Source organism: Aethalodelphis obliquidens, unplaced genomic scaffold, assembly GCF_003676395.1.
Source record: "Aethalodelphis obliquidens isolate GAN/ISIS:26980383/991018 unplaced genomic scaffold, ASM367639v1 scaffold38, whole genome shotgun sequence".
Taxonomy (NCBI): domain Eukaryota; kingdom Metazoa; phylum Chordata; class Mammalia; order Artiodactyla; family Delphinidae; genus Aethalodelphis; species Aethalodelphis obliquidens.
In genome coordinates this window covers 7934011-7960713 of record NW_020837982.1, presented here as the reverse complement: position 1 = coordinate 7960713, position 26703 = coordinate 7934011, and the positions used below count along the sequence as shown (strand labels likewise).

The 26703-nt window shown below is 57.2% G+C and overlaps 2 protein-coding genes across 6 annotated transcripts in view; both read left to right on the top strand.

Moving 5' to 3' along the window:
* ATP2A3 (ATPase sarcoplasmic/endoplasmic reticulum Ca2+ transporting 3) overlaps positions 1-1691 on the top strand; it is a 33085-nt gene extending 31394 nt beyond the window's left edge. The window contains exon 21 of one of the 2 annotated variants that reach the window (XM_027130723.1): positions 315-1691. In XM_027130723.1, the coding sequence (XP_026986524.1) occupies positions 315-361 (47 nt within the window). In that variant the 3' untranslated portion in view covers positions 362-1691. Of the gene's footprint in view, positions 1-311 lie in introns of both variants that reach the window. The other variant, XM_027130722.1, reaches the window with a different exon arrangement.
* A 5032-nt stretch (positions 1692-6723) lies between these two features.
* On the top strand, positions 6724-21762 carry P2RX1 (purinergic receptor P2X 1). 4 transcript variants are annotated; one of them, XM_027130709.1, is made up of 12 exons: positions 6724-7264; positions 15914-16061; positions 16362-16433; positions 16879-16948; positions 17190-17286; positions 17590-17670; positions 17940-18081; positions 19730-19857; positions 20292-20382; positions 20802-20867; positions 21107-21208; positions 21319-21754. In XM_027130709.1, exons 1-12 carry the CDS (start codon positions 7128-7130, stop codon positions 21382-21384), a joined length of 1200 nt encoding a protein of 399 aa, XP_026986510.1. In that variant the 5' UTR covers positions 6724-7127; the 3' UTR covers positions 21385-21754. The 4 variants fall into 4 exon arrangements, with proteins under 4 accessions (XP_026986510.1, XP_026986508.1, XP_026986507.1 ...); XM_027130707.1 differs by having other exon boundaries at positions 6862-7264; positions 16413-16433; positions 21085-21208; positions 21319-21762; XM_027130706.1 differs by having other exon boundaries at positions 6865-7264; positions 21085-21208; positions 21319-21762.
* The last annotated feature ends 4941 nt before the right edge of the window (positions 21763-26703 follow it).

The following is a 26703-nucleotide window of genomic DNA, read 5'->3' as shown; positions in this document are numbered from 1 at the left end:
AGCAGGCCTGGTATGTGGGATGGGCAAGCAGTAAAGGATGGCCAGGGTTTCTGGACCTCATGATGGTAGGTAGTGGTTCCCAAACTGGAAACCAAGAGGATAATGTTCATCAGATGCTCTGAGGGAGTTGATGGAACATGTGGGGTGAAGGAAGCTCCAGGGACATCCAGGGCGTGTAGCGGGGCTGGGGGCCGACCGAGAGATGCCATGGGAGAGTGGGGCTGTCCCAGGGAAAGAGGAGGACAGAAGGAACCAGTGTGGATGTGTGCTTTCATACGTACATCTTACCACGCTCTCGGGTTTTCTTCCAGAAGAGAGTGCCGGGAGCAGAGTGGAGTTTCCAGTGTGTACCTCAGAGTGATGGTGCCCAAGCCTTCGCCCCCCGAACCCCCCCTGCCTGCACGCTCACCTGCTTGCTCACTGGGCCCTGCTGAGGTCGGGGCGGCCACCTCCAGGCCCATCCCGGGGTCTCTGTCCCCCTCCCATCTCCCTGGGGGCTCTGTAATTCAGGTCTCTAGGGCCCTCCTGGGCAGTTCATCCCTGAAGCTGTGGTCCAGGAGCTACAGCCCGGGCGGGGCCTGCCCAGAAGCCCACAGCAGAGCCCTCCTCCCCAGATCCACAAGGGCGCTCAGGAGTCTGCTTCCCCTTCCTCGGACGCAGGTGACCTGCGTCTCTGCATAGACAGAGCTCTCCTGGGAGCCACTCTGGCCTCTCCCTCAGTGCCTGGGCTGGGGCCTGGTTGGCCCGGGGTGAAGCGGGGACAGCCAGGCCCAGCTGTGCACAGCGAGGGCAGACAGCCCCCTCCACTCTGCTTCCACGGAGTCAGCTCCCGAGGGCTTGCGCCTCTTTGTGTTTATGTGTGCAGGGGGTGGAAGGCTCAGAGAGAGGGACACGGGAGCGGGGGAGGGGGGCAGAGCAAGGACCTCCTTTCCTGGGAGATGGCCAGCCTGCCTGCTGCAGCTCGGCGCACCCCCAGGCTCAGGTTTCTCTGTTCCAAGCCGACAGAGCACGTGCCGTCTTGGTGCTGCCTGCTCTGCCAAGCGGAGGACGATTTGCCTTCTGCGTCCCTGGCGCCCGAGACCCGAGCCGTCCTCGGGTCCCTGACCACTGCGCCTTGACACCCTGACCCAGCTCCTGGCCGCGTCAAGCTCTGCACGGCTGCGTGATCCTGAGTCCCCACACCCATGGGCCGAAAGGACGTCCTGAAGAATGGTTAGCTACCCAAGGGCACGTCCGCTCCCTCCCTTCCGATGATGGGAAAAGAGCGTTTGCGGGACACACGTGTTCTCTTCACTCGGCTTTTGCCCCTCCAGCGAAAATTAGCTAAGAGCAGAAGAAGCAGTGAGTAAATGGCCGTGCGTCCTCGCCCCTCCTAGAGAGTGTACAAAGCGATTATTTTATGTGTAAATCAAGACCCGCATCCCTGTCCTGGTCCCCAGCATCAAAAGGCCCCCTGGGCCCGCCTTGCAGACAGATGGGCTCCACGTTCAGTAGCCCCTCCGCCCACACTTCCGCCCTCCCCTCTCTCGAAAGTGAGAGAATCAGAGTTGGGTGGGACTTTCCTGGAGCCCCCAGAGATTCTCCGCATCTTTCCTGCTGGGGGAACGGAGGTCTCGGAAGGGGGCAGGGCCCTGTACCCACCTGCTGACGTGCAGTCTGGTAGAGAAATAAAGGTTGAGTGTCTGGGGCAACAAGGGCCATCAGCGTGTTTCCTGGAGAGCGGTCCCCCCTCTGCCCCCTCGGTGTCTCCCTGGGGGCTCCCACCACCTGTGCCCCCTCCGCCAGGAGCAGTGAGTGAAGGTCTGGGGCTCCGATGCCAGCCGGAGGGAGATCTCATCCTCAGACAGGGGGCGGGGAGCCACGCCCCCGTAGCAGAGGCCTGACTGCCTTCTCCTCACGTGTACAGCACTTGAAAGTTTGTGCATGTGATCAAAGCCCTTTACACACCATTCACAGGGAGATGAGGCTGGGAGGGGCCCGTGACTCCCCGGGGCAGGGCTGGGTCTGAAGCCTGAATATCCAGGGTCACTTGCTCCCCACAGAGGGGCCCCCGGCCCTGGCTGTTCCAGGGGTCCTGCGTCTCCCTGAGGTACCATCCGTCTCTTGTCCTTCCCAGCCCAGCTCAAATGCACCTCCCCGAGGCTTCCTGAGGCTCACACTGTCCCGGGGCCTCGTGAGGCTGCTTGACATTAACTCCTGACTCGCCCAGGTGACCCTGCCCTCCAAAAGTGGGAGCTCTGGGAAGGGAAGAGCCGTGTTCCCCTGCCTCCCTCATTTCCTCCTCTGAAAGGAGGACTCACTGCCCTCGGAAGGGGACTCAGGCCCTGCCCACAGGGCCAGAGGCAGGAACAACTGTATAATTTGTGGAGCTCAGTGCAAAATGAAAATGGGGAGCCTCTTGTTCAAAACTTAAGAATTTCTTAGCAGTGGCAGCAGAGCAATACACCAAGTGCGGGTCCCTTCTGAGCACAGGGCCCTGTGTAATGCAAGGATGGCACGTCCAGGAAGCAGGCCGTGACCAGAGGAGACAGGCAGGACCCACCCTTCGGAGCTCCCAGGCTTTATTTAGGAGACAGGATTTGACACACAGCACACAGCAGAAGCCGGGGATGGGCAGGCAGAAGGATTCCCTCTTGAACAAAATCCATCTCAGATCACAGAGCATTTTCATGTACCTTGTCTCCGGGTCCTCAACCAGCTCCACGAGATGGGCCCGGCAGGGCGTAGGGCTCCGTCTTACAGATAAAGAGCCTGAGGCCCTCTGAAAGTCTGACCATTAAGCTGGCCCTCACCCTGACGGACAGGCAGCAAGCGGCGCTAAGATGGGCCTGGGGTGCTTACATAGGAGGCAGGCGGGCTCCAGCTCCTGGCAGCCTCTGGGGCACGTGGCCAGGCCTGCTTTGCCTCCATCCCCACCCAGCCCTGCCCAAGTCCGGCCTTGTCCAGCCCACAGGACATGGAGCCCGATGGGCCAAGGTAAACAGAGGTTTCCTACCTCACGGCCACTGACCCAGGAGGGAATTCCGGGGAAAGCCCCGGCACACTTCGCACTGGCTCGGGGATGGCAGTGACCAAAATGCCCATGGCCTCCCCCGTCCCCTCCAGAGGCCAGGATTTTGTGCTCCTACGGACCCCCACCCTGCACCCTTCCCAGGAGGGATGGATGCCCATTGGGGCTGCACTGGGAGAAGTGGAAGGGCAAAAACAGGAAATGAAGATGTGTCCACGCAAAGACCTGAACCTAAGTGTCCACAGCAGCTTTATTCATCGTAGCCCCAAACTGAAAACAGCCCAAATGGCCATCAGCAGGGGAAGGATGAACAAACTGGCATGTCCATACAGCAGAATACTGCTCAGCAATAGAAAACAACGGACCCATGTATGCGACAGAATGCGTGATGCTTAAAACCCTGGTGTGAGGAAAAGAAGCCAGAACCAAAAAGAGCCCGTACTGAGCGATTCCACCTCCATGAAGTTCTAGAAAAGGCAAAACAGCTGTAGCAACAGAGCGGATCCGTGATTGCCGGGGGCTGGGGGTTGGGGAAGACAGACAGCAAAGGGGCAGGAGGGAACGTTCAAGGGTGAGGGATTGGGGAGGGGAGGGGAGTTCCATGCATTTGTCAAGACTCATCAAACTGTGTGCCTAAAATGGGTACATTTTATTGCATGTAAATTACCTTAGTGCAGTTGGATTTAGAAGAAAGAGAAAAGAGGTGGGAGCCAGAGGAGGTGGCGGGCACGCGGCTGCTGTAGGTGTAGTGGCTTCAGCGTCGGCAGGGGGCGGGCCTCCAGGTGTGTGCGCAGTGTTTGTGGGGCAGTGGCCCAGGCCAGCCCCAAAGAGTCCCCACATTCCAGGGGAAGGAAGAGGCTGAGAACCAAGGGGAGATGGCCCCAAAGCATGGAGGAGAACCAGGGGATCGTGATGCCTCAGACACTCTGGCAGAGGGGTTCCAGCTGGATGGAGGCCCTTAGTAGGGGACGGAAGAGGCCAGAGAAGCCATGCAAGATCTGAGCAGTGAGGAGAAGCCAGCCTGGGGACCCCTGTAGTGGCCTCCCCATGGATGCCTGCCCTCCCCTAGACAGTCCAGTTAGGCCAGCCCAGGGCCCTGTTCCACAGCGTCTGAGAGGCTGTGTGAACACTGAGGCTGGACCAGCTGGTGTGGGAGCTTGGGCCGAGCTCCTCTCCGGGCAGAGGCGTGGCCCCTGCACCTTGGGACCCTGAGTGGCCAAGGAGACCCACTGGAGCCTGTGCCAACCTCCTTGAGGGCCCGGGCTGGCCTCCAGGATAGGCACACAGGCCCCCTCCACCCTCACAGAGTGGCTAAGTTTAGCCAGGCAGGGGAGGTCATCCTGGGGCCAAGCTTGGCAGCACTGCCTTGCCTCCCTACAAGGCCCGGCCCAGTACCCGCTCAGGCCATCCGGCCTTTGGGCTTATAAGGCAGGTCTGGCGGCTCTGAAGGGCTGGAGTCCTAGGGTGGGCTCTGGGCCAAGATCTCAGACTTTGGGGAGCTTCCTTCCCGGCCACCAGCAGATACGGGAGCTAATCGTCGTGTGACCTTGGGCAAGGCCCTTAACTTCCAGAGCCTCAGTGTCTTTATCTGCAAAGTGACAATTCTTGAGCCTCCATCACGGGGCTGCTGTAAAGAAGAGCCTGCAGAATTCTAGGTTTCCTTCACTTCCCAAAATGCCTGGAACAAACACGGATATCTGCCCCTGGGGATGCTGAGGTGGGGGCCAAGGGCGGGAAAGCACAGGCCTCAGTGGAAAGACGCACTTTAGAACCAGTGAAAGGGACATCGACCCTCTCAGCTGCCTGTCTTACTCTCGCAGAGTGATTCACGAGAAAAGGAATTTGGGGAAAGAAATGTAATTGCTTTTCTTTCTTTTTGTTTGGGGCACATTTTTCGTTATGATAACATCCCCAAATAAGACTGTCGTCCGGCGCATCCTGTTTTCTGAGTGTCAGGGTCAGAACCGAGGCTGTAACAGCAGCACATGTGTGTGTTCCAAGCAAGTCTGTCTGTCCATTGGTCCATCTGTCTGTCAGCAAGCCTAGCTCCTTGGAGGAGGAAGAGGAGGAGGAGGCAGGGGAGAAGGAGGAGAACATGGTGACAGAGTGAAGGGCACAGACACAGACTGGAGGACTGTCTGGCTTCCCTCCTTCCTCCCTCCCTTCCTCCTCCCTTCCTTTCCCCCTCCCCTTCCCCCAAACCCCAATTTAGTGCCTGCCGCCCTCCCAAGTGTGGTGTGCTGTCCTGAGAAGTGTGGGTGGAGTGGGAACACAGAGATGGCCCAGACACGGTGTCAGCATCCACCTCACCCCCACTGCAAACAGTTCATGTCCAGCGCCTGCTGTTCCAAGGGCATGAGGTCAGCTGGGAAGAGGACAGGCGCGTTTGTCTGAGGTCAAGACCAGGCCAAGGGGATGTGGCTACCTCCGCTCTGCCTCCCAGCATCTCTGGATTTTCCTTAGAAAAGCCAGGACGTGGTACTCACCAGCCCCTCTTGAAGGCAGCATCCCCGGACAGACCCTTGAGCCTGAGATTAGCGGGAACTCTGTGTTGGGTGAGGCTGATCTGTTTGATGGGGGGATTGAGCTAGGGTGCTGGAGAGGCCCTCTGTGGGGACCCCTTGCTGTCTAGAAGGCAGCTCTACTCAGACAGGAGGCTGGGATTCCCAGCCCCGGGGCCTGGCTCCTTGCCCAGAGTGATTTCCCAGCTAAAGGCCTGCCAGGAAGAAGACTCCCATCAGCCTTCAGGGTGGGGCAGCCTGGACGGGGCGGGCGGGGTGTGGGGGAGCCCCGAGGACACCCAGCCTGGGTGGAGGGAGGGCCAGGGAGACCTTCCTGCTTCAAGCGGGGGCTTCCTGTACCGTGCAGGGTGAGCTTGGGCAATTCATTTCTCCTCTCTGAGCTCTAGTTTCCTCACCTGCAAAATGAGAGGGAGGTTGGGAGTTAGCCTCCAGCTCTGATGCTCGGAGGGTTAACACAGGACCTGCCCCAGCCCAGCCCCCAGGGCCTCTGCTTTCAGGGCCTGGGTTGGGGTTGAGGGCAGGGGCTGCAGGAGTGGCCTCAATTTCTCTGTCCTCAGTGTTGTCAGGACCCATCCCCTGGCCTCTCCCTATGAGGAAAGTCCCATTATTGCCCCATTTCACGGATGAGGAAGCAGGCTCAGGGAGGTGAGGCAAGGTACCCAGGCCCCCACAGCAAGGAGCACAGCCAGGGGTGTTCGCTGAGGCGGTCTGATGTCAGGCTTCCCCTGCTGGGCTCTGAGAGCCCCACAGTGATGTGTGACAGACGCGGCCTTCGCCTTGCCTGGGTTCCTGCGCCCTGTGCTGGTTTCAGGTGGTGGAGGAGCGGCTAGGACAAGAGAGGTGGGGGATGGAGATGCCAGCCCGGCCCTGAGGTTGACTGGGCACGGGCCAGGCTCAGACCCAGAGGGATGGGTGGGTGGAGGGTGGTCTATAAGGGCGGGGTGGGGGTCCTGCCCCAGGTTCCGGAAGTGTCAGGCAGCTGGGCTGGAAGCAGCCCTCCTTCCTCTCTGCCCTCCTGGCTGTAGGCTCCCAGGGACTGAGCTTTCCACCTGGGACCAAGGTAGGGTGGGGAGGATGTTTGGATACAAGATGGGTCCCTGGTTTGGGGAGGGCTCCAGCCTGAGGCCACTCCACCCAGGCCCTGGCCTGAGCCCCCAGCTCTGTTCCACCAAGCTCGTGGGGGGCAGACAGCTTTATCTTTGCCTTGTGACGGGTGGCCCATGGTTTCCTGCCAGCAGCTCCCGTTTCCGGAGGCCCAGCAGGGCCCAGGCGGAGCCAGGAGGGGCAGTGGGGCCGGGCCCCGCCCCCGCCTATCTTTGGGAATTTATTTGTCCACAGGCACAGCTGGTCCACAGTCCATTGCCTGCCAGGGGCCAAGAGCGGCTCTGACCACCCAAGGACTCTCCCTCCCAACTCAAGTGCTGACAACTGACCTCTGACTCCTGACCTCTGGCCTCACCTTTCCCACCCTGCTCTTCCTAAGGGGCTGGGAAACCTCTAGAAACTTCGCTGTAGACTTGGGTGTTGACGCCTGGCTCACCCCAGGAGCCAAGGCTGTGCAGGGGGCTCGGTTCTCAGCCCCCAGCTGGGCCACCATGGCGCGGCGGCTCCAGGACGAGCTGGCCGCCTTCTTCTTTGAGTATGACACTCCCCGAATGGTGCTTGTGCGCAACAAGAAGGTGGGCGTCATCTTCCGCCTGATCCAGCTCGTGGTTCTGGTCTACGTCATTGGGTGAGTCTGGACGCCCCCCTGCTGCCCTCCTGCACCAGCCCCCAACCCAGGCCTGTCCTCCAGGCTGATGCTTCCCATGACCCCAAAGAGCCCCTCTTTCTCTCCACGGCCTGTCATGCTTCCTGACAAACCTTTCAGGTGCCATTCAGAAGGAAGGGAAGCCTGCTAACCCGCTGCCTAGGTGGGGACACTGGGACGAGGGGCAGCCCTGCCTCCGGTCATGTGGTGAACAAGAGGCAAAGCCTCTGGGCTCTGAGGAACTGACCCACTGCTAATGGTTCCCTCAAGGGGTGGGGGGCGTCAGAGGCCAGGGCCCCAGCCAGCCCCAGCCAGAGCCCTTCCACTTCTGACCTCCCAGCCAAGCCACGCAGCTCCTGAGAGATGGAGGCCGCACCCCACTTTACAGGCCAGAGTGGGACGGGCCCTGCGCTCACCTGCCCTGCCTAAAGTAAAGGCATCCTGGTCTGTTCCAGAACCTGAGCAGAGAAACCTTCAAATTCAGGACACCTGGTGCCTTAATGGTGGCATGTCACGCAGAGGTGGGAGGTCCGTTCTGGTCCCGGCGAAGACAGCTCCTTTCTGGGCATCGTGGGGCCTGTCCCACCGCCCCAGGGGTGCAGGGGCAGAAGTAGGTGGGACTCCCCTGTGGGCTGCTGTTCTGGGAGCCATGCAAAGGCCATCTTCCTGAAATTGGTCTGGCTGTCCGGGCAGGTGCTTATGTGATCACACGTGTGTGTGGTGTGTGGATGCGTGTGCATCGTACCCAGGGCTCTGTGTGGGGTGCACGTGCCCTCGTGTGTCTGGGCACGAGCCTATCGGGTGTGGTTGCTGGGGGTGCCCCTGGGGCTGGGCGCCCCTGTGTCAGGGACACTATGTCCACTTACAGTGACTCCACAGAGGGCTCCTGGAGGCCTCAAGGCCACTGAAGGGGGTTCAGCCCCCGCTGGGGGGTCTGGGGCACCCAGAAGCCCTGCCCCTCTGGTCTCCGTGTCCCCGTTTTTGCTGTGAGACCAAACTAGGGCGGGCTGACCAGGAGGCCAGTGACCACCTGGTCCCCCCAGGGCCTCTGACATCCAAAACAGCCTTCCCTCTGCCCCCCATCCCCCACCCCGAGGCCCCAGAGCTGGTTGGGTGGAGCCAGGGCCACGACCCAGCCCTCCGATACCTTTCGGACTCTGCCTCCTTACTGTTCACAAACCAGTTTGATATGTGCGGTGTCATTGAGCTTGTGAGGGAAAGAGACCCAGAGGGGAGCAGTGGGGTTTCCAGGTCACACAGCAAGTCAGCGTCCAGGCCCAGTTAGAACTGGGGCCTCCTGATCCCCAGCCTTGACTCTGCCTTCTCTTCCCCTCCTCACAAGGGCTCTGAGAACCCTTCTAATGGGGCCCCGATGTGTTTCCACCATTAGCCACACTCCTGACCCTCCATCGGGGAGAGAGCTTGCCCACAGGCCCAGCGCATCGCTCCCACCAAGAGGCTGGGAGAACGTTGTCCTCACCGTGGCCCCCATGGTTCCCCATCTCTGCTTTCGGGTCAGCACTGCCAGACCTCCTTTTGTGTGTTGGTGACAGACTGTCAGAGGGAAAGGCACAGTCCTCCCACCCCACCCCCAGCTGCAGCAGTTGCCCCAAGCCACCATCCAGTCCTGAACACATGCCTCCAGTGACAGGGACCTCACTACCTGCCTCCTTCCCTTCCTCTCTCCCAAGACAGTGCGCTCAGTTTCCAAATGGATGTGGCCTCCTCAGTGTCGGTGAGACTCAGAGACACTGAATGATTTAGCCTGGTTCTCACAGCTAGAAAAAGGCTGAACCAGGACTTGAATCCAGCTGTGTGACTCCAAAGTTGGACTTGATATCCTGGAAAGGAAACATGCTCAGAGAGGGGCACTGACCTGCCCTAGTCACAGAGCAGAGGGAGGCAGGCAGAGTCCCTGGAAACACCCACCAACCCCCAGACTCCAGCTGGGGCTGCCACTCCTGCTGTCTCTGGTGCCGCCACTCCTGCTGTCTCTGGTGCCCTCATCTGGTCACTGCCCACTGCTGCACTGACCGCTCAGCTAGGCACCCGCAACTGCTGACCAAACCCAGCCTGCACTTGGTCTTACAATTTCAGACCTCAGTTTCCCAGCTGTTCCACGGAGCAGGGGTTAGGGGACCCCCTCCAAAGACATTGTCTGCAGGCTCAATAATTTGCCCTTTTCTGAGGAGGGATGGCCTTTCTTTAATTGCCCCCCCTTCCCAAGGGCCCTGTCTGTCAGACTCTCTGGTCCTGTGAGCATTGCAGGGGCACAGAGGGGAGCACAGAAGAGCCAGACACCCCAACCCCAGAGACACAGAGATAGTCCAGATGGGGGGTGGGCAGACAGAGACAGAACTGGACAGAGGGACAGACATTGGAACACAACACTCAGATGAAGAGAGAGGCCCTGAGGCTCAGATATGGAGAGGGAATTATTGAGACAGAGGCAGAGAGGCTGAGATGCTGAGAACTCGAACAGACTCCGAGGAGGGAAACTGAGGCTGTTTTCTCTGTCAGTCACAATCCTCCGGGAAGTCAAGGGCAAGTGGAGGGAGCGGACCTGAGGCCCTGGCAGCCTGAGCTAAGATGTCACTCTTTTTATCTCAAATTGGGATGGTTTAATTTGCCGTTAAAGCTGTCTCCTGGGAGGTGATGAGCTCTCTGTAACTGGAGGTGTGCAGGCAGTGGGCTGTCATCCATGACCTCGCAGGCCCATACAAGAGGTGTGTTGGGATATGTCCCTGTCTGGGGGGCTCTGGCTGCACACACAGGAGGGTCTCAAGGGGATTTATGAATGCTGCTTGGGGAGGGGAGCCTGGGAAGACTTCCTGGAGGAGGTGGCACAGTGGTAGAACCAGCCTTGAGCAAAGGCCTGGAGGCTCTAGTCCAGGCAGTCCTGCTCTTGGCTTTCCCTCAGGCCTCCTGTGTGCCCCTACACAGAGCTCATGAAATCACATGCCTCTGATCTTGGAGTGCACCAATCAGAGATAAGGAGAGATACCAATTATTGCTGGGAGAGACACATCCAGGGACACTTCCATAGCATCTTCTCTGTGCCTAGGCCTGTGTCAGGTTCCCTGGGACAGAGGTGCGGTACAGGGTGGGCAGGGGGAGAGAGAGAAGCTGAGGATGAGTTAGCTGGAACTTCTTGGTTCCTAGGGACTGAAACCCAATCAAAATGGATTAACAAGGGAGGATGAGGGTATTAACTGGTTTGTGTAACTGAAAAATCAGTGTGGGCTTCAGGCCTGGCTGGATCCTCCCTGATGAGGGTGCAGGAGCATGTTCTATGGGAAGATGAGGAATTCAGGTTGGTCCCATTGGGTTCTCCAAGGAAGCTAGCCAGGATCTTCTCAGCTCTGCTTTCCTCTGTGGAGGCCTCATTCTCAGGCAGGCTCTCTGCCCTCAGAGTGGGAAAATGGCCACCAGCAGCCCTGGGGCACAAAAGCGTCTTCTCCTCCAGAGTTCCAGCAAAAGTCCCAGGTCCAGCTCTTATCAGCTGTGGTTGGGTCATGTGCCCATCCCAGAACCAGTTGTTGTGGCCAAGGAAAGGGAATGTCCTGACTGGTGGAGCCTGGTTGGGTACCCACCTCGCTCCAGGCACTTCTGCTGGAAAGCAGAGTGTGATCAAAGGTCCTGGGGCAGGGAAGGAACACCCAAAGAGTCACTAGGGCTAGGCTGAGGGAGCATGAATAGAGACAGGGAGAGGAAGTGGAGGAGTGAGCAGGGCCACTGGCTCAGCTCTCTCAAGGCTGAGTTGAGGGATATGGGCTTTCTCCTGCAGGTGGTGGGGAGCCATGGAAGGGTGTCTAACAGGGGAAGGCCCAGGGCAGGCAGGTGCTGGGGTAGGGGGTGGAGGCCAGAGGCAGGACAGCTGTGAAGAGGCAGCAGTGATAAGAGGTGAGGGTGAGGCCAAGGCAGAAGCAGCGAGCATGGAAGACAGGTCATCATCCCAGTGGGCCCCGCACTGGGGGTGGCCACAGCTCAGCTTCTGCCCACCGTTGCTGCATCAGGACATGTGCCCAGCATGGCCAGAGTTCCTGACTTCTCAAGAGCAGTGGGAAATTGGAAATTATGGGTGAAAGGAACATCTCTTGGTTTTTAGAGGTTGGTGATTCAGTCAAAACACTTACAGACATAAATCATCAGCCTGACTTGTCTGCAGACTGCATGTTGATGAACCTCTGAGCCCCGGTGTGGGCCCCAGCTCTGAACTCAGTCCCTCCTGGGCCCGGAGCCTGGTCTTGCCTCTCTCCAAGGGCGCTCTGCCCAATAGCACGTGGCCCAAGGCTATACCCTGTATCACCAGCCACACGCCCTGTCCTCCCTGCTGCACGCCCCAGCTGCCCCGGCATCTGCCCCAGCTCCTCTTGTGTCTCAGCCTCCCCACAAGAAGCCCTCTGGGTTCTTTGCTGAAAGCCAAGGGGAGATGGGAAGGATGGAGGGATGCAAAGAATGGGGGCATGAGAGGGAGGGTGCCGTGTCCAGGCTGTGAGCCTGGGGGTTGGGGCAAGTACGGCCCCGTCCTTCAGGATGAGGGCACCAGAGAAGCAAGTTCTGTGGGAAGATGAGGCGTTCAGTTTGGTCCGGTTGAATTTTTGTTTTGAGATAGATTTCACAAGTCATAACGTTCACCCTTTTAAAGTACACAAGTTGGTGGATTTTAGTGTAATCACGAAGTTGTGCAACCATCACCACTATGTAATTCCAGAACGTTTGCACTATTCCAAAAGGAGCCTCACACCCCTTAGCAGCCACTCCCCGTTGCGCCTCCCTACCCCTTGCTCTGCCTATTTTGGACGTTTCATAAAGATCAAATCGTACAATATGTGGCCTTTTTGTGTCTGGCTTCTGTCACTTAGCACCATGTTTGCAAGGTTCGTCCACGTTGGTTGTAACACGTTTCAGTTTTCAGTCCTTTTAATGGCTGAATAATATTCCACTGTATGGAAATTCCACACTTAGCTGGGCATTTGGGTTGTTTCCACTTTTTGCTTGTGAATAATGTTGTGAACATCTGTATATAAGTTTCTGTGTGGACATGTTTTCCGTTGTCTTGGGTATTCGGTTCTAGGAGTGGAGTTGCTGGGTCAAATGGTAATTCCATGTTTAACTTTCTGAGGACCTTCCAGACTGTTTTCCAAAGGGTCAGGTTAAGTTGGAGGTACCTATGAGATGTCTGGGAGGGGGGTGGGAGGGTAGGCAGGGCAGGGGGGAGGAATCTGTGTCACCAAACAGTTGGAGACTGAACATTTGCATAAGTTCTTTTTTTTTAAATGTTTATTTATTTGGCTGCACCGCGTCTCAGTTGCGGCATGCAGGATCTTCGCTGGCACGTGGGATCTAGTTCCCTGACCAGGGATCGAACCTGGGCCCCCTGCATTGGGAGCACGGAGTCTTAACCACTGGACCACTAGGGAAGCCCCTGTATAAGTCCTTTGAGTGCAGAATTTTGGTTTGTTTTTCCTTGGCACATAATAGGGGTCCGATAAATAAATATCTGTTGAATGACTGAATGTGTGGAACTGAATCTCGGAGGAGAGTGCAGAAGTGGAGATAAAAAATCGGGGACAAAGTGTGCCCGCAACAGCACACACAAGGTTCTGCCTGGGCTGAGAATGGAAGCCAGAGGATGGGGACAGATCGACATTTAAGGAGGAATTGGTGAAGGAGAACCAGAGACCGTAAATAAATAGGATTATTTTATCATGTGCTTGCTGCATGCCAAGCACTGTGTTAATTTCCTTAAAAAGAACTCATGGGAACGTCCTCCACACCATCACCTAGACTCTTTTTCTTCCTGGAGCCCAGCCCACGGCTCAGTGAGGGGTAGGACCTTGCTTGTAAATATCTGTGGAACGATCAGCATCTTTGAGGTAGGTGCCTTCACCTCCTTTTACTGAGACATCTAGTGCTCAGAGAGGTTTAGTCTTTAGCCTGAAGCCACACAGCTGGTGAGTGGCGGTGCTGGTGTGTGAACCTCGGCCTCTGTGACTCCAGAGGCCACACTCTCAGCCACTCCACCATGTGGCCTCTTCCACAAGGGGCTGTTGAAGAAGAGAGACTACTGAGGATGAGGAGGAGAGAATGGAAAAGAGAATTTCTGGAAGGGGAGGGGCTTCTGAAGATGCCAGTGTCTTTGGCATCAGACCCCCTTGGTGGCCTTCCTGGGGTGTTGACCACAAGACCGGATGAAGGAGAGCATGGCTTTGGAGGGACAGGCCTGGCGCCATGGTCATTCCGGTATTATCAGAACCGAGGTCATTGATGTCAGATTTGGGCCACAGGACTGACAGCCCCTGGGAACGGACACAGCCTGGAATGGCTACATCAGCCCCAGGGCACAGCCTCTGTGTGGCTCCTGGCAGACACATTGATGCCAGACTGCTCAGTGGAGGGGCCAGGGTCCTGGGCTGGGGAGCCTCGAGCCTGGGTCTGCCTCTGACTCGGGAGGGACACTCCCTCAGGCCTCAGTTTTTCTATCTATACGGTGAGGAGTTGGTTCTGAGCAAAGAGAGAAATGCTGCTACTAGGATGTCAGGGATGGGGGGCCCAGGAGGCAGGCCGGTGACCTCTCTCTCCTGCAGCGTGTTCAGAGTGCGGAGCAGCTCCCCGTCATCCCCCTCAGTAGCAACTTCACACTTGGACCTGGAGCCAGAGGCCTTCCTGGAGGAAGGAACCTAAGGAGACTGGGGGAATAGGTGATGGCCCACCCTCCCTGACGGGGCTGGAGGCAAGCAGGCAGGCTCAGGCTTTGTCATGCCTCACCTGTTGCCATCTGAGACCTGCAGGGGGCAGCAGTGACCATGCTTAAGCTTGGGAGGGGTTGTCTGGGCTCCAGCACCAGGCTTTGGGGGTCGAGGGGGCTTGGAGAAGGAGAGGAGTAGACTATAGGAGGGGAGAGGACGACATTGGTGGGCTGCCTTCCTGGAGCCTGGAGCAGGGAGACAGCCCCCAGAGAGCTAGTGGTGACTGGGAATAGGAGGCCTGGAGAACTCTGTCATGGGTCCTGAGCTCTGGGGGACAGAAGAAGGGCTCTGAGCTCTGCTTTGGACGGGTGGGCTAAAGGTAGGGTGAGGGGTGACAGGGGCAGAAACACACCTCCCCACAGTCAGCCACAGCCACAAGTGTGCTCACAGATTTGCCCTGGAGATACACAGCTACACACTCTGATGGATACCATGGACACACACACACACATACACACACAGACACACACACACACAGACACACACAGACACACACACACACACACACAGAGTTACAATGAATCGCCAAGATTCTTTCCTGAAGGAAGGGGACCACACCCTGGAGAGAAGTATTATCCACAACTCTCACTTGTAAGCTACGGAAACCAAACTCAAATTGGCTCAAATAAAGGAAAAGAATTTATAATTGTATAACTGAAAAGTCCAGAAGTGACTTTTCAACATGCTTCAGGTGTGGCAGGATCCAGGTGCTCAAGCAACATTGTCAGGAGTCTGCCCCTCTCCATCTACTGGCCCGGCTTTTCTCTAAGCTGGCTTCATTCTCAGGCTTGCTGTCTCCGTGAGGTAACACAGATGACTAACCATACCTTGCTTAGCCACCCAACAGAGAGGACGTTTCTTTCCCAGTAATTCCCAGAAAAATTCGGGCTGCGTTGCTGAAACTCCTCAGGGTTGTGTGCCCATCCTTAGACCCATGGCTGTTGCTAGGGCAATGGAACATTGATTGGCAAACCCTGGTCGTGTGCCCCCCACTGTGGGGCTAGGAGGGAGGTTGACCCCACTAAACCTCCCAGATTGGAAATGGAGAACCCAGAGGAGCAGGGGTTCTTGATGCTGGGAGGGGAAGGCCAGAATCTCCCGAGAAAGCTGGGAGACCTCCAGCCTGACCCACACCCACAAGGGCCTCATCTGGGGCCAGATGCTGTGAGCCCTTCAAAGGGCCACTTGCCCCTCCGGTTTCCCTTCCAGTCAGTCCCCCTCCCCAAGAGCTCCCAGCATGGCTGAGATAATAGTAGCTAATGTCTATACAGTGCTTAGCCCATGCCCGTTTCCATTCCAAGTGCTTTCACAGGCATTAACTCACAACATAAGTAGTATTGGTACTATTATTGTTTACATTTTACAAGGAAACTGAAACAGAGAGGGATTTGCCCTAAACAGAGACTAGTTTACCCTCATACAGCCTGTGAGATTCAAGCCCAGACTCTCGGGCACCAAAGGCCAGGCTCTCGGCCATCATCATACTCTGCTGTTTCTCAGCGGGAAGAGCTCAGGAAGGAAGGAGATAGGGCTGAAGACTGGAGTCCAAGCAGCTTGGCCTCCAACAAATGCTACTCTTGGAAAAGGCTCTGAAAGAGACCTTCAGGGGCTCTGCTCCCTGGCCAACCAGTAAGAGTATTTTCATAGTGAAAAGAATGGTAGAACCCTAGGCACAGGCCAGCAGGGGGAGCAGGTGAGGATTTCCAGCCTCCAGTCCCAGATGTAGCTTTAGGAACGGAGAGTGGCTCAGAGACGCGTCTGGGGAGGAGAAGGGAAAGGACTTGACACGTCCAGCTGGTGCCGGAAGGGGCGGTGGCCCACAGCCTCATGCCATCCTTGAATGGCTCCGGCCAACTCTGGCCCCTCTGCCCCCCTGCAGGTGGGTGTTTGTCTATGAGAAGGGCTACCAGACCTCGAGTGGCCTTATCAGCAGCGTGTCTGTGAAACTCAAGGGTCTGGCTGTGACGAAGCTCCCAAGCCTGGGCCCCCAGGTCTGGGATGTGGCTGACTACGTCTTCCCAGCCCAGGTGAGCAGACTCGGGGGTGCACCTTCCACCCACAGGGCTTGCTGGCTCAGAGCTGGGTTAGGCTCCGACCCACCTCCCTGGGGGACCAGCCTAGCTCCTCTCTCTCTCTGGGCCTCAGATTCCCTGTGAGTGAGGGGCGGAAGCAGCCTCATAACATCACCCCAGTCTGATGTCGTGGGTTATGGAGGCTGCTGGGTGTCCTGTGGGTTCTGGGGGCTTGCTAGGGCAGTGCTTGGGTTCTTGGGGCTCTTCTCCCAGCTCAGAGCCCTGCCCTCCCCTCCCCCTGCCTCTCACTTCCAGGGGGACAACTCCTTTGTGGTCATGACCAATTTTATCGCCACCCCCCGGCAGGCCCAAGGCCACTGTGCAGAGGTGAGGACTGTTGCCCATCCCCCCTTCTTGGACCCACAGGGGAAAATAACATAGAAGAGGAGGCCCCCTTGGGCATTGGAGGGGAAGCCAGGTAGGCTTCCTACGGCACCAGTGGTGGAATCTCAGGCATAGGTTCACACCCAGTAATGGCCCACCACTGGCGGTTGCTGAGGCTTCCCTCCCAGCTGTGTGCCACGCAGGATGCTGAGCCTCAGTGCCTGCCCAACCCCCAGGCCCCAACCTCCCCTACCCCTGCTGTGACATCAGCACTAGGGCAGCTGGGCATGAGCCCAGAGGGTCCTGGGAGGGGACTGGGGGAAGGAGGCTGTGATTAAGCGTCACTCCAAAGGGGTCTGCCCCACACCCTAGGGCCATGCAGGGGGCGGGGGATCTTCTTAGGACCCTACCCAGGGGACCTGGGGCCAGCAGCTCTCCCCTTCCCCAGAACCCGGAAGGGGGCACGTGCACGAATAATAGTGGCTGCACCCCGGGAAAGGCAGAAAGGAAGGCCCAAGGTAAGGTCGGCCTCCTCCTGTCCCCCTCCACAGTCTGTCAGCTCCAGGCTTCCTCCACCAGGATGTCCTTCCTGCTCTCTCTCCTCCCACCACCTTGACCTTGGCCTCCCCTGTCCCAGAACCAGCCAGGCTTCTGCTCTTGGGCGCCCCATCAATGGGGGCTCCTAGGAGTGGGGCCTGGGGGTTCTCCTCTGCACCCCCAGCTTGGGGTGGGCACCCAGGGGTTCCACCCTTGCTCCAGGCATCCGCACAGGCAAGTGTGTGGCCTTCAACGACATCGTGCATACGTGTGAGATCTTTGGCTGGTGCCCCGTGGAGGTGGATGACAACATCCCATGGTAATGCCCTGTCCTTCCGGGGAGCTGGGAGCAGGGTCCCCAGCCCAGACTAGAGGAGCATCTGGATCTGTGCTCCGTCCCCCCTTCTTCCAACCCCACCCTCACCCCATCTGTGCAGCTCAGGCCAAAGATGCCCCAGCCTCTGCTCAAGGGGCCTGAGAGTCCACATTACAGCATGCCCACCCCTCCAATGACTCAGGAAGATCCCATAGGCCCTCACAGCCCCACACGCCAAGCCCAGCTCTGGTAGGCACACGAAGGACTCCTGGGGAGGGGGCAGTGGGTGAGTGCCGTCTCCTCCAGCCCTGCCCTTCTCCGAGAGGCCGAGAACTTCACTCTCTTCATCAAGAACAGCATCAGCTTTCCACGCTTCAAGGTCACCAGGTTTGTGGGAAAAGCGGGCAGAAATGCAGACGGCTCTCGGAGGTTGCTCCAGCCGGTCTTAACCTGTCACCTCTGTCACCCTGCACTCATGCTGAGTTCCTTCTGGAGGCAGAAGCTTGGGCTGGGCCCCTGGGGTGGGCTGCCTTCAGTCTCCAAGGGCTAGGGAAGGGGCGTCTCTAGGGCCCGGGAGGGGTCCCCAGAGCTCCCAGGCATGGTGGGTGCCCTCCCAGCTGGCATGCTGCCACCACCAATGCCGTCTGCCCCTGTAGGCGCAACCTGGTGGAGGAGGTGGATGCCGCCTACATGAAGACCTGCCTCTATCACAAGACCTTGCACCCACTGTGCCCAGTTTTCAAGCTCGGCCATATGGTACAAGAGTCAGGCCAGAATTTTAGCACCTTGGCCGAGAAGGTATGGTGCCAGCCGAGTGGGGAGGGCTGGGCCCCCAGATCATCGGCGCAAAAAGACTTTTCAGGCCCAGTTAACCCCCGCACCGCACCCAGTCCCTAGCGTGGGCCGAGCATATATATAGATCTATCCCCTAATACTGGGGGCCCCTGTGGTTCAGGCCTGTGTCCTCAGCAGGGCCTGGCATGGACCTGGCACAGAGGAGGTGCCCAGAATGAATGGCCATAGGCAGATGTCACTTGGCTGTCTTCCGAGGGCCCAGTGTTTTTTAAATATTAGATACAAGCAGCTTAAATCCCATGGCCCATGGCCCTGGGAAATCCTGTGCCTGCCCAGGTTTCCTGGGAATTCTGGAGGCTGAGATGCACACAGTCACGTGGGATTCCCAGAGAAACGTTACCTTATAAGGAGCACAGACCTGTCTGACTGGGTTCAGATCCTGGCTCAGACAAGTCTCTTACCTTCAGTGAGTCTGCGCTTTTGCACCTGTAAAGTGGGAGCAGTAATAGTGCGAGTCTCTCGGGATTGCCTTGAGGGCACGGGACAGCACTTCAGGGTGGCCTGGCCCAAGGCACCCTAGGTACATGCTCCCTTGTGAGCCTTATCATCCGCTCCTGTGGGATCCAGGGATGGAAATCAGCCCCTCTCTGTGACATCACACACCAAAACGACTCACCCACAGTGCCTTTATGGAGAACACGGGTCAGCAAACTTTTTCTTTAAGGGGCCAGAGAATAAGTATGGGCCACAGGTCACATGGTCTCTGTTCTAGCCACCCAGGTCAGCTGCTGTAGGGCAAAGGCAGCCACAGGCAATGTGTAAACAGATTCGGCCCCGAGGCCTCAGTTTGCCAACCCCTGGAGGGGGTTTACACAGTAGCAACACACAGGACCAGAAAGCTGAATGTTAGTTTCCCCTGTTCCTAAAAATCTCCCTGCCACCCCCAGTAGGAACTTCTCACCCATCACCATTGTCGGTACGCATCTAGCCTCCCGCCTAGCTGCCCAGCTCCACACGCAACTCTCCTCTTGCTCAGCCCACCTGTCCCTGATCCTTGCCTCGCCCAGAGGGGCTTCACTTTCTCAGGTTTTCTCTTCCCAGCCCACGTCTTTACAGACTCCCTCTTTAATTCAACAGCTATTTACTTGCCTCCTGCGCTGTGACTCAGGAGTCAGTGCAAATGAGACAGACAGCTCCACCCTTGTGGAGTTTACAGTCTTCGAAGAGATGCGTTAATAATCACACAAAATAAATGTGTGGTTACAAAGTGACACGTGTTCTAGAAGAGAACACAGAGGGAATCACAAGGGCATATTTTAGACTGGGGGTGGTGGTCAGGGAAGGCTTCCCAGGAGAAGTGACCAAAGGATGAGAAAGAACCAGCCTTGTGGGGAATGGTGGTGGGCGGGGGTGGGGGGAGTGACTGCTTGTGCAAAGACCCTGAGGTAGGAAGAACCTGGTGTATTCTAGAAACTGTCAGAAAGCTGGAATGTGATGGGTGGGAGGCAGGACCAGAGAGGGTGATGGGACCTCAACCCTGAAGCAGCTTCTCAGTGTCTCTTCTCAAACAGACAGAAAACAGCTGCACCAGCTGTAAGGCAGGAGTTCTTGATCCTAAACACCGGATCTTGAGGGCCTGTGTCCCTGGTAGGGCGGGGTGGTAGGCATCACCATCGACTGGCACTGTGACCTGGACTGGCATGTGCGACACTGCAAACCCGTCTATGAGTTCCACGGGCTGTATGAAGAGAAAAAACTGTCTCAAGGCTTCAACTTCAGGTGCCTGCCGGGCCCCCACCAGTGCATCCTTCCTTGGCGTCCTGCGGGCTTTTCTACTCCCAGAACCCCTTAAGGCCAAGCAAGTGTCCCCGGGAGGGGAGCAGCAGATCCTAGGAAACTCCCATTCTCCCGGAATTGACCAAGCAGGGAGCACGAGCCCAGAGGCCTGAGCCCTGCCCCTGGCTCTCGGTTCCCTTGAGGCCCACCTGGCCAGGACTGGCTGGGGAGATTGCCCACATCAGGAGTTAGGGCAGCGGTTGAATACAGCATTCCTGGAATGAGGCCTGCGATTCCCCCTCTATATAATGTTGGGGGGCACGGGGCTGTCCTCATGGACCTCTAAGGGCTCCTGTATCCCTGATGCTGTGGAAACTCTGGACCCAAGACAGTTCTCCATCACCCACCCTCTCCTGCAACCTCTCCCCTTCCCCAAGGTTTGCCAGGCACTTCGTGGAGAATGGGACCAACTACCGGCACCTGTTCAAGGTGTTTGGGATTCGCTTTGACATCCTCGTGGACGGCAAGGTGAGTGTCCAGTGTGAGGGGTAGCCAGAGACACACTCTCGGTTCCTGCCGGTGCTTGTTGGGTGTCTGTGGTTAGAGGCGACAGGAAGTTGGATGGGCCTCATTCAGCACTTCTACATCTGATAACAGAGGGACCCAGATGCTGTTGAGGGCAGGGCTTTCCAGCCTGTGACCACACCTCCCTCACTGTCTCCCCTTGTCCAGGGAGGGCAGAGTCAAGGTCAAAACCCAGGGCTCCCAAGCAGCAGCTGGGTCTCCATGCAGAGCCAGAGCCGTGGGCAGCAGGCTGTGGGACCAGCTGCCAGTGGAGGGTGGGGAAGGCCCCTTGCTCCCAGCCCGGTCTCAGCGCTCCTGTGGAAGGCCTTTTCCACCAGACCCTTCTGACTGTTAACCTTCTTTCCCCTGGGCCCTGCCACCAGGCTGGCAAGTTTGACATCATCCCCACCATGACCACCATTGGCTCTGGGATTGGCATCTTTGGGGTGGTAAGTGCTGAGGTCATGGGGTCACTGCGCCGGGGTCAGGCCCTCCCCTTCCACACCTCAGCAACAAGTCTCCCATCCCAGACCTGACCGAAATTGTTCCCTATTACTGAGCCCACCCCACCTCCCTAGACCCGCACACAGTATGTCTGAGGAAACTGGGGCCCAGAGCTGGGGCAGGACAGAGGTGGGGAGTGGAGGGTCCTGTCCCCACCCCCAGGTTCCCGTGTGCCGCCCCTCAGGCCACGGTTCTCTGCGATCTGCTGCTGCTCCACATCCTGCCCAGGAGGCACTACTACAAGCAGAAGAAGTTCAAGTACGCGGAGGACATGGGGTCAGGGCCGGTAAGAGAACTCCCGGAGCCAGCCCTGCAGAGGCCCCAGGCCTGCGTGTCTGTGCCGGGGAACCAGCTGCTTCCCCCGGGATGACTTTCATCCCCCCAATGTTTACACAGGGGGCGCACGACCCTGCGGCCACCAGCTCCACCCTGGTTCTGCAGGACAACGTGAAGACATCCTGACCTCTGTCCCCCCCCTCCTACTGGACACAGCAGGCAGGGAGCCTGGTGGGGTCTCAGCCAGGGTGGAGGGGTCTCCCCAGGAGCGCTCCCACCCTCTCGGCCAGGCAGACACCAGGTTGCCGGAAACTCAGGGTGGACTCTGGGAGAGACCTGCACAATTCTGGGCTCTGGCTCCAACTCTGCAGCCCCCAAGGGAGCCTCACACCAGCCTCAGCCACTCCTGGCCCCAGGTTTTATGCCTCTCCCTCTGGGCCCTTGTCCATCCATCCTACTCCCTCATGTCTCCAGACCTCTGCTGTCCCATATGGCAGCCACTAGCCATCGGTGACTATTTAAATTAATTAAGATTGAATAAAATTAAAACTTCAGTTCCTCAAATAGCCACATTACAACTGCTGAATACACACATATGGCTGTGGTTGCCCTATTGAACCACATGGAACGTTTCCAGCATCGCAGAAAGTTCTGTTGGACAGCTCTGCTTGAACCCTGTTTCTTACTGACCCCAGATTTCCCTGGGATGCTTATCAACAGTGCTGGCACCGGGGGATTCCCTGGCAGTCCAGTGTTTAGGACTCTGCGCTTTCATTGCCAAGGGGCCTGGGTTCGATCCCTGGTCAGGGAACTAGGATCCCACAAGCTGCGAGGCCAAAGGAAAAAAAAAAAAAAAAGAAAAGCAGTGCCAGCAGCTGGGCGCGCCCCAGACCTCCGGGACCAGAAACTCCACGTCTGGTCACATGGTCTGCAAGCACAGCAAACTCTTCAGGTCATTTTCAGGACCTAAGTTTTAGAACCGCTCCTGATCAGGTATCAGACTTAGCTGGGGCCGGCATCCCCTGGCAGGTGCGGGCCTTGAGCAGGTGTGTGGTGTGCTCACAGGCCACACGGTGTCTCATGCACTCCTCCCCCACGTGCACACTCACCCGCATGCACGCTCACCCGCACGCACAGCCCCCCCCCCCATCCACACTGTGTGTTTGAACAGCTTGGGCCCTGCAAACACAACCATCTGAACACACCTACACCCCCAGGCGCAGACTCATGGTCCATGCCACCCCGCCTCTGTGGGGATGTGCTTCTCCTCAAGTGTGTCAGGCCAGGACAGCCCCTTCTAGTAATGAATCCTTACTCAGCTACCTCTGGTCGGCGTGGGAGCCTCACCCGAATCCTGGGCTTTCTGCCTGTGAGCCAGCCCCAGCTCCCGGGGCCTGCCCGGCCCTGTGTGAACACAAGGTCTGGGAAATCAAGGGCTGGAGTGTAATAAGAGGATTGGTGAACAAGTTCAAACCTCTGCCTTCCGCCCTTTCTTCCCAGCCCTCTCTGAAACCCAGTGTCCGCAGCTGTGAAACACGGGGCTGAGCTGAGAGATCTTTGAGATCCTTCTGGGTCTCCGTGGGAGGTGGTGAGCTGACCCTTATGCAGAGGCAGTGCTGGGCATCAGCTCACCTCTATCCAGGGTCCGCTGTCCTGGCACGGCCCCAATCATTGGAGATCTTTCCAACCCTCCTCACGCCCCTCCCCCGGCTTTGAAAGGCCCGGCACTGGGACAAGCAGAGACCCCAGGAGTGGCCTCATGAAAGCAGGGGTGAGGAAGGGGCTGGCTGTCCCAGGAGGGAGATCGGATGGAATCCCAAAGAGGGGAGGAAGGTCTTGACTGGAGACAGTGTGGAAGGATCCTCCAGGGACCCTGCCGTGGGCATGACCCTCTGGCCAAGCAGGGTCTCTGGGCACCCCCATCACCATGCTCTGTCTAGACCAGTGTTGTCCAACACCAGTGATGGAACAGTCTCTATCTGTGCTGTCCAATGTAGTATTCACATTGTGGACATTAAGTATTTAAAATGTGGCTCATGCAACCAAGGAACTGAATTTTTTATTTTATTCATTTGAATTTAACTCGCCACGTATGGCTAGTGGCTACCATATTGAACATCACAGGCTAGCCCCTCCCCTCTCCCTCAGGCCCTTGGCCTCCTGCCGTCTTCCCCGGCCAAGAGCCATCCCTCGGATTTTACAAGACAGGCACTCCCTCTTCTTCCCTCCCTTCCTTCTCCACATCTACCTGCTTGTGCACCTCCAGTCCCCTTCCCTCCCGAGTGAGCAGAGGATTCCTCCCTGGAAATCATGCCTCCCCCAGCCTGGAGGCCGCCTCTCCTCTCTCCCGCTCCCCTCCTGCCTCCTCGCAGCCCACATTTCCCTGCTGCTCTGCCTGCTCTCCGTTCACTGCCACCACCATTCCAGAAAGACCAGTCTACACTTCCCTCTGGGTCCAACCCTCTACAATTGGTCTCCAGCCCCTACCCCCACTTCTAGATGCCCTTGCCAAGGTTACCAGCGGCGTCCTTGTTGCCAGATGCAAGCAGACACTTCAGCCCATATCCTGCTCAGCCTGTCAGCCTCTGACACTGTTGGCTGAGCCCTCCTTTGTTGAAAGATTTCCTTCCAGCAGCTCCTAGGACCCACCCTCTCCAGATTTTCCTGTCAGCCTGGAGTGTAGGGATAAGATAGTTTTCAATTGCAACTCTGTCACTGTGTGTCCTTGGGCAAGTTGCTTAACTCTCCAAGCCTCCTCTGTGAGTCAGGGATAATAATAGCCTTTACTCAGGTTGGGGTAAGATAAGATGCATAAAGTACCTAGCACAGAGCCTGGCACACAGTAGTGCTCTGCCCCTGCCTCTATCCTCTCTTTCAATGGCAGAGTCAGCTAGCTGTCTCCAGGTTCTTGGCTGGGTATGTGGCTGCCTAGAATGAAAGCTGCATTTCCCAGCCTCCTCTTGCAGCTGGGTCTGGTCATGTGACTGTTATAGCTAATTGGATGTATGTGGAAGTGTCATGTGACGCCTTCTGGGAACTTTCCTTAAAAGAGAGCTGGTGCAGATCCTTTGCCTTCTTCTTCTTCATCCTTGTCTCCTTCCCACTGCCTGGAATGTGTGCGTGATGGCTGGAGCTCTAGCCACCATCCTGAATCACGAGGACAAGGGTTAAATCCAGAAGTGGCTGGAGTAGTGAGTGGAAAGAGCCACATCTGGGAGGTCTTTGTGGAGCACAGCTGACATACTGTTACCCCAAAACTGGGTTCACCTTCTGGTGGGTGTTGAGCCCAAAGACACAACCAAGCCAAAGAGTGGGAGAAGGAGACACTTATTACCTGAGGCAAGTAAGGAGAACACTGGGGATCTTTCCCAAAGCAGTGTCTCCCCGAATGGCAAAATTGTGGAAGTGTTAAGCTACGGGTACATGCATATTCATGAAGAGGCTTGGGCAGTGTACGCATCATAGAATTGGGGCAAAGGTTGACAGAAGCGTCAGAAAAGATCAACATCATCCCTCAGGTTCTAGTTGATCTGGTGGTTGAAGGGGGTTTAAATTCTGCAAAACAGCTCTTTTAAGAAAGTACTTCAGGCTAATCTGAAGTACTCAAACAGAACTGGGAGTCTTTACAACTGCTCTATTATCTTTGCTATTGTTATTTCTCCACCTGATAACAGCTGCTTGTTCCTGCATTCTTTTGTTCCCTTATGATCATTAATTACTGAGACCTGCTCAAGGACAAGCATTGTGGCCAGGGTTAGATTACAAGAACGGCTTAGGCCAAAAATGGCTTCTCTTATGTCAAAATGCTACATCTGGTTCTTTTCCTCGGGGACCCCGTACCCCATCTGCTTACCATACCAGCCCAGGACTGTCTTCCCTGAGGCTCTTACATGGAATTTCTGTTATCTAAGTCAAAACTGATCCTACCTGGTACAGAAATTTTTCCCCCTAAAAGCAAGTGTTCTGTCCTCAGCCCCTGTTTATTTGCCCTGAAGTTATCTCAGCCTTTCCCGTGGCCCTACTATGGGTCCCTTCGGACAACTCCCCAAACTGTCTCAATGGCCCAGCCCCCTTTCCTGAACTCCAACCACACACATCCAACCCCCTAATCGCCATATCAATTAATTATTCATTCGACAAACATCTTTTAAGCAACGTGTCAGGCTTTGTGCTGGATGAATCAGGCATGGTCCTTGCCCTCAAGGAGCTCCCAGTCCAGAGGAGGAACAGGCAGGTAAACAGATGCTCACTTCAAGGAAGTCCCTAAGAGGACTCGCTAACCCACTCTGGGCAGTGAGCTCATAGGGAAGTGTGTCTGGCAGAAGGGGCACTGAACCAAGTCCTGAAAGGAGTGAGGCAGGTGATTAGGACTGAGGTCATGGAGGGCCTGATTAGATCTATTCTCAGGGTACTGGTGAGCCATGGAAGATTCCGAAGCAGGAGCTGACCGGTTGGACTTGTGTTTCTAAAATATTACTCTGGCCACCAGGTGGAGAAATGCAAGTGGGTGGGGGCCGTGCGGGAGGGCAATGAGGCTGCACGGAGCTGGGAGGCCAATGAGGAGGCTGCTGTAGCAATTCAGGTGCAAGAAGATAGTGACCTGAGCCAAGGGAGGGGCAGAGAAGCAGAAAAAAGTGGGTGGATTCCAGGGATATTTAAGAAGCAGCATGGGCAGGACTTGGTGATCTACTGGTTGGAACAGGTAAGCGGTAGGCTATGATGACTCCCAGGTGTCTGGCTCCAGACTGAGACAGGGACATAAGAGGCCAGGTTTGGGGGAGTGATATGGGGCTCTGTCTTGGACAAGCGGTGGGGTGAGGTGCCAGAGGATAGATACACAAGTGTAGAATGTAATTGAACCAAGAGTTGATGAGCTTGCCAGGGGAGAGGTGGGCTACCACGAAGGTCAAGACGTCCTGCCCCAGCTCGCCATTCCTGCTGCCTGCTCCCTTCCCCAAATGAGAATCCGACTATGACCCCAGCATTCTGTTAAAACCGCTTCCCGTTTCCCCTACCCTCCACGCAGCAGAAGGCTAAACTCCTGAGTCTACCATTCAAGGCCTTCCTCCCTGGCCCTCGGCCCGGGCCCCATCCCTTTGCTGATCTCGCTTCGCCCCTCCTCTAGTACTCACTGCGCCTCATCCCCGCCCCCCACTCCGGGGGCAGGGGTGCGCTCTTGCCCCTCCCAGGCCGAGATGTTTGGGGGACAAAGGGTTTTATGGGGGAAGCAACCGTACCCTCCAGGTCCAGCTAAGGGGCCCAGGCCGCGGCGTGGAGGGATTTCGGGGGACCCCAGATAGCCTGCCGCGAGTCGATGGGGGCGTGACGAGGCCGGTCCAGCCGCAGGGGGAGGTACCCCTACAGAGTCACCGCCCGCCGCGGCCCCTCCCTTCCAGGAGCCGGGCGGGAGTCCTGGGCTCTGATTGGGCGGTGCCGGAGGGGGGCCGCGCGGCCAGGCCAATGAGCGCGCGCCGAGAGCGGCGGCTGGCTGGGGAGCGAGCGCCG

Bases quoted from the DNA above. Each gene is read 5' to 3' on its own strand.
- P2RX1 (XM_027130706.1), top strand. From the start codon at position 7,128: ATGGCGCGGCGGCTCCAGGACGAGCTGGCCGCCTTCTTCTTTGAGTAT. The intron at 16,062-16,361 runs GTGAGCAGACTC...TCTCACTTCCAG, and splicing joins ACTACGTCTTCCCAGCCCAG to GGGGACAACTCCTTTGTGGT. The intron at 17,287-17,589 runs GTAATGCCCTGT...CGTCTCCTCCAG, and splicing joins GTGGATGACAACATCCCATG to CCCTGCCCTTCTCCGAGAGG.